This window comes from Danio rerio, chromosome 7 (assembly GCF_049306965.1).
Source record: "Danio rerio strain Tuebingen ecotype United States chromosome 7, GRCz12tu, whole genome shotgun sequence".
NCBI classification, from domain to species: Eukaryota; Metazoa; Chordata; class Actinopteri; order Cypriniformes; family Danionidae; genus Danio; species Danio rerio.
In genome coordinates this window covers 11,617,501-11,630,000 of record NC_133182.1, presented here as the reverse complement: position 1 = coordinate 11,630,000, position 12,500 = coordinate 11,617,501, and the positions used below count along the sequence as shown (strand labels likewise).

The following is a 12,500-nucleotide window of genomic DNA, read 5'->3' as shown; positions in this document are numbered from 1 at the left end:
TAATTATAGAGATATTAAATATCAATGTAAGAAAACAAACATGTAAAGCATAGGAGTGTTTCTAATGGAATGCCTGGTGCATTAAGACAGAAGGAGTGTGTCCAACATGTGGCTGTCAAACCCACTCACCTGCATCAAGCACACTCATGCAACACGCCGTTAAGTAGGTTTGGGTATCGCTTGGGGTTATTTTGATTCTGGTGCTTAATCTATACTTTCAAAATGGTACCAGTGCCAAAACGGTGCCTGAACTAATACTTTTGAGTCACAAAATGATAGTGGATGACTCTAGAAAATTATTTTATTTGACATAAAAATGCTTTAATAACTTTGATTGAACAATAGAATTAAAGTTTTAAGTGTACATAAAATTCATATTTTATATATTTGAATTGAATTGCATTAACATTTCTTGTGTTTTATATTGCTTATAATGTCTATTTGTACATGATTAATGAAGTGGGTACTCTTATACTTTTATGTATATAAAGGTCACTTTGGGTCAGGAGTGGCTTCTTACTTCATATTCCTGCGATGGCTGTTTGGGATCAATATAGTTCTCACTATTATGACTGGAGCCTTTATTGTCCTTCCTGAGGTTAGTGTGCACTGCATTCCTTCTTAACAGCATTTAATATGCATAATGTACTGATGTGGATATTTAGGTAGGCACACAAAGGTCATTTAAATGATCTGTCAGCATTACACATGCCATTACGCTCCTTTATTATAAATCCCGAACAGCATACACAGATCTTTAGATGCTGCCATGAGCTCATACATTATTTGTTGGACAACATCTTTTATTAAAACTCAGCAAGGCTCTTTGAAATGAGAAATGCGGTTGGATTTATTTCACTTCTGCTGCAGAGACACAAAAGTCATTTTGGCTGTTGTCTTCTATCATTCTTTCTGTCTCTCCGAACAGCTACTGGCCGGCGCTCCATTCGGCACAACGCGGAGCAAAACCATTCCTAAAGAGCACTTTGCCTCGGCACAAGACCTGGACACCATCTGGTCGCTCGGGGCAAGATTTTCCTCTCTCTCTTTTTACTGCTTTACCAATATGTCGTGCATATTATCTGTGTGACTGACTTGGAGGTTTAATCACAGACACAAATGCTGCCACTTTGTCAACAGGTTCTGTTTCGTGTCTGTGTTTCAGGGATATCTACAATACTCTGTGCTTTTTTACGGCTACTATGGTAATGTGCGTAAAATCGGCAGCGCTGGCTACAGACTTCCATTGGCCTATTTTCTGGTCGGGATGGCAGTTTTTGCTTATAGCTTCATCACATTGTTAAGAAAGTAAGCTTCTCTGTAATTACGCATTTTTTACTAGGGCTGTTTGTTGTATTGTTTCAGCATCAAAATCGCAATGTGCGCATATTCAATAACCACATCGCAGAGTCAGTCAAACTAGAAGTTTTTAAGGCCCGTTACGTTCTGATTTCAAGTGTCACGGGGAGAAGAATCACACAACAAGTGAGAGCTCGTATAAGTGCCCCGAAGGTTGGTTTATTTACAAAAAGTGATTTTTTTTCCCAGTGGTGAGTTCAGGTTGGTGGCTTTGGGGCTCTATGTGCTCTTTTCCCCCATGTTGCATTGGATAAGCGGAGTGCCTCTTTGATTCTGGCCGGTTCTCAGCTGCTGTCTGGAGAAATAGAAAAAGAGCGAGTTAGTGGTTGTTCTTATGGAGAGCCTTCTCCCCGTTCTGCTGTGTTGCTGCAGTTTAAATGCACGCCGGCTGATGGGCTGCAGCTGGGGCCAATCAGCCTGAGTTGAGGGCAGGCAGTTGTTTCTAGTGGTGGGCAAAGCGAGGCTTCATGAAACACTGAAACAGTCGAAGCAAATGTGTAAAAGCTTCGAAACGTTTCGAAACCCCACTCTACATATTTTTTATGAATTGCACTGAAACAGCTGCAGCACAGAACAGTTTAGCAAATTGAGGTATTAAAGCCCACTTTGTAAGATTAGTCTTCAAGTAATGTAGCGGAGTGGTTAAGGTGCCAGGGATAGTGGGTTTGAATCCAGGCTAATACCGCTATTTTGAAATGCTTTAATACCAGTTAGTAATGCTTTGCTCTTAAATCGTTTTGTTTCAACATTGGTCTAATATCCGAATAAACAATTTGTGAATAAATGTCTTGTTTTGGTCTTAAAACAGGATTGTTGCTAGATCGGAAACTGTGGCCTGAAGTTATCAAGAATTATTTATATTATTCATTTAATTTCCCATTTATTGTATTTAATTAACGTCTACCCAAACCCTAAACCAAACTATCACAGTACTGTAAAAATATTAATTATTGTTTTACAGTCTTACAAAAATGATGCTAAATTGATGGCGTAACTGCAGCTGTATCCTATTTAGGCTACACAAAACAGAAACATGATAAAAACACATAAAACCAGGATTTTTAGAGAGTATTTGTACAAGTCGGGATTCGAACCCAAAAAGTCATTTGAAGCATAGTAACATCGTGCACACACACAGTCCACTAGGCCATATGAGACAAGATTTTCCAACCTAGGCAGCCAAATGGAGATTCGCCAGGTCTCGAAACGCTTTTAAGGTGATCAGTGCTTTGAATCGCTTTAGTCACGTGACCAGGGGCCTCATGTACTAAGACTTGCGTGGAAATCATACTAAAACATTGCGTACGCACAAAGGTGTAAATGTGCGTACGCAGAAAAAAATTCAGATGTATAAAACACTGCGTACGCCGAATCTCACGCATATTCTTTTGTACATCTGAATGAACGTGAAACTGAGCGCAACATGCACGAGCACAAAACCCCTCCCTGCCTCTTCCCCCGTATGAATATGCTAATGACTCTACTTTGGCAAAACCCAACGAAAAAGCAATGGCAAAAGCAAGCACGAAGAGAAACTTTGAACAAGATGTGAATTGGAGGTGCTGCTTTCGGAGGTAGACCGGAGAAAAGTGGTGTTATTTGCAAATTTGTCCTCCGGAATTAACAACAAAAGAAAAAAATAGAATGGGAGAGTTTAGCTGATGCGGTCAACACAGTTGGGTCTAAACATCGCACTGTGGAGTTTAAAAGAGAAATAGTGTGATTTATAGGTGTAAAATGCAGTATCCTTAACAGTCTCATTGGCGCAGCTCGTAAGATGCATGTCAACATGTTTTGACACGTTCGAGCATGAACTCGGTTCGAATCCAGCGTCTGATGAACTCTTTCTTCTTTTTTCCCCCGCTACATATCAGATTTTGCCCACTATTTATCACGAGAAAGACAAGTAGGAATCATTAATAAGTTTGTGCATCATATTTTATTTGCACATTTATTGAATGGAAATGTTTCTGATTCACGCATGCAAATTCATCTTCAGATAGTGTCTTTATAGCAATGTGCGTGCAGTAGATTGCTCAGATTACATTGGGAAAACAGGCGACTGCTGCAAATTGTGCTTTAATGTTTAGCTGGTCAACTGTATGGTATGGAAACCGTATATACCTGCTAGATGAACCCGTCTCATACAGCTGCCATTGCAAGGCTCAGACACTTTGTAGAGAGCAATTTAACACAACTGCCTCTAGGAGTCGCCAATGGAAATAAAACAGACACGCACAAAAAAATGTGCGTACGCCAGCCATAAAGCTGCCGTGAAGCTGCGCACATTCCCACGTTCAGTTCATTGTTAGTAAATCCAAACGTGAGCGATTCTGAGCGTGAAACCTGGCGTACGCAAAGTATTTGTGCGTACGCAGCGTTGATACATGAGGCCCCAGGTGTTTCGAAACACTTTAGTCACGTGACTTAGGTGCTTCGGATCATGCTTCGGTGCAGTGTTTCGAAACACTTGCGCTTCGGGATCTTGACATTGTGTCCAAACGTCAGTTTCACATAAGCCATCCCTAGTTGTTTCTTCTTTGTTTCCTGGGCAACGCTGATGATCCTTCAGGACGCTCGTCACATAAGCCAATTCAAACCCTTTGTGTATTAGAAATCATGTTTGTAACTTTAAGAAAGATTGATTGTATTTAACACGTTGTAAAATAAAGATTAAACAGTTTTATTTATTTACATTTGACTATTTAATTTCTGTACTTAAATACAGCGTATTGCAAAAAAACAAAACATTGCAATGTCCATTTTTTTTCATTAAGGTGCAGCCCTATTTATACATTTTTGATTATGGGCCATAAAGCCTTAAGCGTAAGCAGCGAGCAAGCAGAGCGTGTTTTTTAAGCGTCTATGTTAACAGATTACCGTACGTTCACCACGAAGGCGACGAGAGCGTCAAAGTAGCCAGAAGTCATTCATTTTCAATGAGAGCCGGTGGCGAGGAGCAGCACGTCGTGTCTTCGCTGGTGTGGGCGTCGAGGGGAGTTGAAATCTAGTCAACTTTATGGTAATGAGCTATGACTTGGTTCGGCGGCAAGCAATCAGAATGAAGAAGTCCACTGCTTGAGAGGAGTTCAGAGAACACAGACCTGTTAACTTTGGTTCTGATCACAGTTGTTCCCAAGGGTTTGATTATTGCGGTCACCGGATTTTCAATTAATAAAATGTTTTCTTACAGGAACATGCATTAAATAAGTTACTGGCGAGTTACTCGTGTGCATTAATGTTATATATATTTATCTTAAAAAAGCGTGAATCTCATGTGACAGTACTAAACAGTATTGCTGCTTCAGGAGATTTTAGACATATGGACACATTGGATAATTAAGTAAAGCAAAGCCACACAACGGAATGAACCACCAACTTATCCAGCATATGTTTTACGCAGCAGATGCACTTCCAGCTGCAACCTATCACTGGGAAACACACATACACTCTTGCATTCACACACATACTGTACACTGCAACCAATTTAGTTTATTCAATTGACCTCTACCGCATGTCTTTGGACTGTGGGGGAAAACAAGAGCACCCGGATTAAACCCACACCAACACAGGGAGAACAAACAAACTCCACACAGGACTCAGCTAGGGCTCGAACCAGCTACCTTCTTGCTGTGAGGCGATCTTGATACCCACTGCGCCACCGTGATGCATGCATATGATTCAATTATACAAATTATGTACAGTTAAAATCAGAATTAATAGCCCATCTTTGAATTTTTAAAAAAATATTTCTTAAATAATGTTTAACAGTGCAAGAAAATGTTCACAGTATGTCTGATAATATTTTTTTCTTCTGGAGAAAGTCTTATTTGTTTTATTTTGGCTAGAATAAAAAGCAGTTTTTTTTTTTTTAAGCCATTTAAAGGTCAAAATTATTAGCCCCTTTAAGCTACATTTGTTCTCGATAGTCTACAGAACAAATCATCGTTATTCAATAACTTGCCTAATTACCCTAACCTGCCTAGTTAAGCTAATTAACCTAGTTAAGCCTTTAAATGAACTTTAAGCTGTGTAGAAGCTGTCTCGAAAAATATCTAGTCAAATATTAACTACTGTCATCATGCAAAGATAAAATACATTATTAGAAATTATTGTTAGAGATGAGTTATTAAAACTATTATGTTTAGAAATGTGTTGAAAAAATCCGCTCTCCGTTAAACAGAAATTGGGGAAAAAATAAACGGGGGCTAATAATTCAGGGGGGCAAATAATTCTGACTTGATCTGTATACATTTTAGATATCTATGTGACAAAAAAGTTTTGTATTGTTTTGTTTGTATGTATGTGTTTGTGTCACATTACGTAATAAATATATAAAATACACTCACACACATATATTGTCAAAACAAACTTATTTTGGATGTGATTGATCATGATTAATCTTTGCCCTGCACTTAATTGACCCCAGTGGGAATATTTGGGACTTAGGCTTGCAGTTGCATACACTAAACAAAACAAACAACAACAACAGCAAATCAACACAAAAATCATATTCAAAGAAGAGGATTGCATATTTAAGACTCAAGTCTAAGTGACGTCAGTAAATAGTATTTCTTAAAGCGATTGTATTAGCATACAAGGCATCCTGTATCATCTACCAAAAGGCAGTAACTCATGCTCACAAAATAAACAATGTGAGGGGGTCGATATTATTTTAGTAGCTTCATTAAGATCTGATTGCACAGATAATAGATGCTAAGGATTGATATATTTGTTCCAAAAAACACAGCATAACTTCGAAGTTGAGAGGTAACTGTAAAAATGATAAATAGTTTATCACAAAAAATATTATATTTCCTTATGTAAATGCTCCATACAATTTTGAGTGTAATTTTTTAGGGTGAATTCAACTTCATGTTTTTTTTTTACGTTTGTTTGTTTCGTTCCTCTTTTAGAATGGCTAAAAACTCCCGGATGAGTTTAGCTGGTGCCTCTGATGAGAATTACACCTTCTGTTGGCGTGTTTTCTGTGCGTGGGACTACCTGATTGGGAACCTAGAGGCGGCCGAGAGTAAAGGGGCAGCCATTGTCAACAGCATCAGAGTAAGCATCCTTTTCCAAACAATTATTAATTTTATTTGTTTACATATGTCTGCTAAGTAATGCTGTCAAAAAGATTAACTGTTATTAGTCACATCCCAAATAAAGGTCGTTTATAATGTATTTTATTTGTGAGCTGTGTATATTCAATTCTATTCTTTTATTTGTACAGTGCTTTTCATAATAATTATTGTTTTAAAGCATCTTTACAAAAGGCACATTTTATTGTATTACAATCTAATTGGGAAAAGTTAAGGTTAATAATTACCATAACTTTATTATTTACTTATAACTTGAACTAGTTAGCTAGTAACTAATATTTTTTTAACTGTTAAGGTTGTTATTACTATATAAATATAGTTAACGAAGTGTAATGAAGTGTATCAAGTATTTTTTTTTGTCCTCCAAGTCTTCGATGGTTTGCATCATCTCTTCACAGGTTATATGTTTTACAACCTACGCTGTAAAATGTTATATTTTATAAATAGTTATATCTATGTTGTATATGTACTGTTTATATAATAATAATAATAATAATAATAATAATAATAATAATAAATATCTACATTTGTTACTATGTGTATTGTTTCTTTTGTTTGTGGGGTGGTGCATGATTGCAATTATATGTATAAAAAACTTCAAATTTTCTCAAAACATTTTCTCAAAAATACAAAAGCATGTGTGTTTTATATATAAACAATTCATCTATACAGTACACTCAAATGTTATTTAAATACAAACTGTTATTCTGGATGTGATTAATGACAATCGTTTGACAGCACCATTGTAACAGAGTTGTATTATTTTAGTTTAAATGACAAGTATTGCCTTGCCAACCTTAAAAAGGTTTTATATAATGATTTTTTTAGTGCATTGTTATTTTAGTACATCTTTATCCTAAATTTAAATTAGGAATGTTGTTTATTATGGGATTTGTTTTAGCATTGATTTAGTACAGTTTTTGTTGATCATCTTTACACTAAAATCAAATCAAACTATTAAAAGAAAAAAAAAAACATTATATTTTGCTTGAAGAAAATAATCAGAACACCGTATCAGAAAATACAACGTGGAAAAGTGTTCAGTTGACGTGAAAACTTAATATTTTATCATATATATTTTTTTTATATATAAAAATTTTACTTTTAATCTTTTGTCAATTAAGCGCATTGCCTCGTATTCTGATTACTGAAATGTATCCAAACATTAATTATAGCAGTTATTTTGCACGAAAAACATTTTATTGTCTAATTATTATTATTATTATTATTATTATTATTATTATTATTGTCATTATTATTATTATTATTATTATTAGGCTGTTTGGGTATTGTTTTGTTTTCTTTTTACATTGGGTACAGAAAGTATTCAGACCCACTTAAATAACTCTGTTATATTGCAGCCATTTGTTAAACTTATTTAAGTACATTTTTCCTCATTAATGTACACACAGCACCTCATATTGACAGAAACATGCAGAATTGTTTACATTTTTGCAGATTTATTAAAAAAGAAAAACTGAAACATCCCATTTATTCAGATTCTTTGCTCAGTATTTAGCAGAAGCACCATTTTGATCTAATACAGCCATTAGTCTTTTTGGCAAAGATGCAAGAAGTCTCTCACACCTGGACTCCTTCTTGCAGATCCTCTCCAGCTCTGTCAGGTTGGATGGTAAACATTGGTGGACAGCAATTTTTAGGTTTCTCTAGAGATGCTCAATTGAGTTTAAGTCAGGGATCTGGTTAAGCCATTTAAGAACAGTCATGGAGTTGTTGTGAAGCCACTCCTTAATTATTTTACCTGTCTGCTTTGGGTCATTGTCTTGTCGGAAGGTAAACCTTTGGCTCAGTCTGAGGTCCTGAGCACTCTGGAGAAGGTTTCATCCAGGATATCCCTGTACTTAGCTGCATTCATCTTTCCCTCGATTGCAACCAGTCGTCCTGTCCCTGCACCAGAAAAACATCCCCGCAGCATGATGCTGCCACCACCATGCTTCACTGTTGGGACTGTATGGGACAGGTGATGAGCAGTGCCTGGATTTCTAGTTAAGGCCAAAATGTTCTATCTTGGTCTCTTTAGACCAGAGATTCTTATTTCTCACCATCTTGGAGTCCTTCAGGTGTTTTTACCTTCTAATGACCCCCTCAAATCACTCTGTTATATTGCAGCCATTTGCTAAACTCATTTAAGTAAAATTTTCCTCATTAATGTACACACAGCACCTCATATTGACAGAAACACACAGAATTGTTGACATTTTTGCAGATTTATAAAAAAAAAAAAAAAACTGAAGCCTCACATGCTCCCGTGTATTCAGACCCTTTGCTCAATATTTAGTAGAAGAACCATTTTGGTCTAATACAGCCATTAGTCTTTTTTGGGAAAGATGCAACAAGTCTCTCACACCTAGATTCCTTCAGTTCTGTCAGGTTAGATCAAGGGTGGGCAAACTCGGTCAACAGCTCAGTCCTGGCTCCAGGACTGAGTTTACCCACCCCTTGGTTAGATGGTAAACATTGGTGGACAGCTATTTTTTGGTCTTTCCAGAGATGCTCAATTGGGTTTAAGTCAGGGCTCTGGTTAAGCCTCTCAAGAACAGTCATGGAGTTGTTGTGAAGCCAGTCCTTTGTGATTTCAGCTGTCTGCTTTGGGTCATTGTCTTGTTGGAAGGCAAACCTTCGGCCCAGTCTGAAGTCCTGGGCACTCTGGAGAAGGTTTTCTTCCAGGATATCCCTGTACTTGGCTGCATTCATCTTTCCCTCGATTGCAACCAGTCGTCCTGTCCTTGTAGCTGTAAAACACTCCCACAGCATGATGCTGCCACCACCATGCTTCACTGTTGGGACTGTATGGGACAGGTGATGAGCAGTGCCTGGATTTTTCCACACATACTGCTTAGAATTAAGGCCAAAATGTTAAATCTTGATCTCATCAGAGAAGAGAATTATATTTCTCACCATCTTGGAGTCTTGCAGGTGTTTTTTTGCAAACTCCTCTGAGAACAGACTTCTGTCAGGCCACTCTGCCATAAAGTCCTGACTGGTGGAGGGCTGCAGTGATGGTTGACTTTTTCACAACTTTCTCCCATTTCCTGACTGCATCTCTAGAGTGGGTACTGTGGGTACAGTCCATACTCACCTGTATCTTTAAAAAAAGCTTTTATTTTAATGCACCACTAAACTAAATTAAAATGGGGAATGTCCTTATGCCATCTGGATGAGCTGCAATAATAATAAAAGTAAAAGTTCAATTACTTTTTTAAAGTAATGCTTTATGGTTCTGGTTTGAGTTTAAATAACTGTAATAACCCTGATGCCAACTAACCAAAACTGTTTTAATACTTTATTATTATTTGTTTTGTTATAGGAGGCCATTGTAGAAGAACAAGAGAAGAAGAAAGACACAAGCTTGCAAGTTTTCCTCTTTATTTGTCTTTCCATCATCATCCTCAACATAACCCTAAGTGCTGACTGAGTGTTTTCTCCTCAGAAGTGCATGTTTAACAGAACTGGCTTTTTGATTGTATCAGTAAGTGACTTACGGTGGTTGTGCTGTGTTGCTCTCTATCTGCGGCTCCTGTAATGCTGCCTCAGACGCCACTGATTTATACTCCCGCTCCGGCTCCAATGCAATCGCAGCAGAACATGCGAAACGGAAAACATCCTGTCGTATTTTATACAAACGGCCTTTTACTGCGGCCGCATGACTGCATCTAAATCGCCATCAGACCTGCGCACACGTTAAAGCTGATTATTGTGTTGTGGGAATGCTGTAGAGGTTATGCTAATATCTGTAAGGGATCACTCTGAATCTAATGAGACCAGGCTTCATTTCAGAGCAAAATCAAACTATTGAAAGCAGAAATCAATTATAATTTACTTGGAAAATACTCTACTGCATTGATGACATTATTATTTTTTATTTTAGCACTTTGTTAAACTAAATTTTCATTGATAAATATTACTTATTATAGGATTGTTATTTTTTTTTGAGTATTACATATGTTATAAAGTGTAGATGTTTTTTTAGTTTCACCCCAAAATCAAACAAATTATAATTTGTTTGAATAAAATTATTAAACCCCTTTTTAATTTTTTTTTTTCTCTTTTATATATTTCCTAAATTATGTCCAACAGAGCAAGGAAATTTTCACAGTATGTCTGATAATATTTTTTCTTCTAGAGAAAGTTTTATTTGTTTTATTTCAGCTAGAATAAAAGCAGTTCTTAATTATTTTTTTTTTTTACATTTTAACATTTTAAGGTCAAAATTATTAGCCCCTTTAAGCTATATATTTTTTTGATAGTCTACAGAACAAACCATCATTATTCAGTGACTTGCTTAATTACCCTAACCTGCCTAGTTCACCTAATAAACCTAGTTAAGCCTTTAAATGTCACTTTAAGCTGTATAGAAGTGTCTTAAAAAATATCTAGTAAAATATTATTTACTGTCATCATGCCAAAGATAAAATAAATCAGTTATTAGAGATAAGTTATTAAAACCGTTCTGTTTAAAAATGTGTTGAAAAAAATCTACTCTCGGTTAAACAAAAATTGGGAAAAAAAAACAAACAGGGGGTAAGGAGGGGGGATGAGGCTAAAAATTCTGATTTTTTTTCTGACAGTTGAAGTCAGAATTTTTAGCCTCATCCCCACCTCCTTACCCCCCCTTTGTTTTTTTCCACAATTTCTGTTTATTTATATATATATATATATATATATATATATATATATATATATATATATATACTCTCAGTTAAACAGAAATTGGGGAAAAAACAAAGGGGGGTAAGGAGGGGGGGATGAGGCTAAAAATTCTGACTTCAACTGTATATATATACTGTATATATATATATATATATATATATATATATATATATATATATATATATATATATATATATATATATATATATATATATATATATATATATATATATATATATATATATATATACATACAGTATATATACAGTATATATATACAGTTGAAGTCAGAATTTTTAGCCTCATCCCCCCCTCCTTACCCCCCTTTGTTTTTTCCCCAATTTCTGTTTAACTGAGAGTATATATATATATATATATATATATATATATATATATATATATATATATATATATATATATATATATATACAGTTATATATATATATATATATATATATATATATATATACAGTTATATGCCGGCAGCTAGCTCTCTGCAACTCTCACATGGTCGCCCACTGAAGCTAAGCAGGGCTGCGCCCGGTCAGTACCTGGATGGGAGACCTCATGGGAAAGCTAGGTTGCTGCGGAAGTGGTGTTAGTGAGGCCAGCAGGCCAGCCTGCGGTCTGTGTGGGTCCTAATGCCCCAGTATAGTGACGGGGACGCTATACTGCTCAGTGAGCGCCGTCTTTCGGATGAGACATTAAACCGAGGGTCCGACTCTCTGTGGTCGTTAAAAATCTCAGGATGTCCTTCGAAAAAGAATAGGGGTTTAACCCCGGCATCCTGGCCAAATCTGCCCACCGGCCTCTGTCCATCATGGCCTCCTAACCATCCCCATATTCCAATTGGCTTCATCTCTGTCTCCTCTCCACCAATCAGCTGGTGTGTGGTGTGCGGTCTGGCATCCATGCTGCACACTGGTGGTGGGTGAGGAGATCCCCCCCCCCCCCCCCCCCCATGTGGAAAGCGCTTTGAGCTTCTTGTTCTTCTTTTTCCTCTTTCTTTTTCCTTTTCTGCTCTTTCTTTTTCTTTTTTAAAAATATTTTTAAGAAACTGAGGACTATTATTAAACTGTTATTTTCTGAATAATGAACACACTTTTGTTACTGTATTGTAAATATTGAAGTGCATGCAGACATTAATTCAATCCTGTAAATGTTCATGAATTTATTGGATTTGTTATTATTATTATTTTTTTTATTTCTATGATCATTTTTGATACATACAGCATGCAAAATGACAAGTAAACATGACCTTGATATATTTTTGACAGATTTTAAGAGATATTTTCTTTTTATTGAGTTTTTTCAATATAATTATTCATGTTTTCAGTAGCGATGTGCAATGTTTAGAGTCAACACCAA

At 36.3% G+C, this 12,500-nt stretch overlaps 2 protein-coding genes across 13 annotated transcripts in view; one reads left to right on the top strand and one right to left on the bottom strand.

Annotated features, from left to right (window-relative positions):
* The window catches only part of cemip (cell migration inducing hyaluronidase 1), a 1,140,081-nt gene that overhangs the window by 472,398 nt on the left and 655,183 nt on the right, over positions 1-12,500 (bottom strand). The window lies entirely within an intron of this gene.
* Positions 1-12,500, top strand: part of tmc3 (transmembrane channel like 3) — an 86,049-nt gene that overhangs the window by 27,763 nt on the left and 45,786 nt on the right. For all 12 annotated transcript variants that reach the window (XM_073908090.1, XM_073908083.1, XM_073908085.1 and 9 more), the window contains 5 exons: positions 492-598; positions 929-1,027; positions 1,166-1,308; positions 6,276-6,423; positions 9,790-9,833. In XM_073908090.1, the coding sequence (XP_073764191.1) occupies positions 492-598; positions 929-1,027; positions 1,166-1,308; positions 6,276-6,423; positions 9,790-9,833 (541 nt within the window). The remainder of the gene's footprint in view (positions 1-491; positions 599-928; positions 1,028-1,165; positions 1,309-6,275; positions 6,424-9,789; positions 9,834-12,500) is intronic.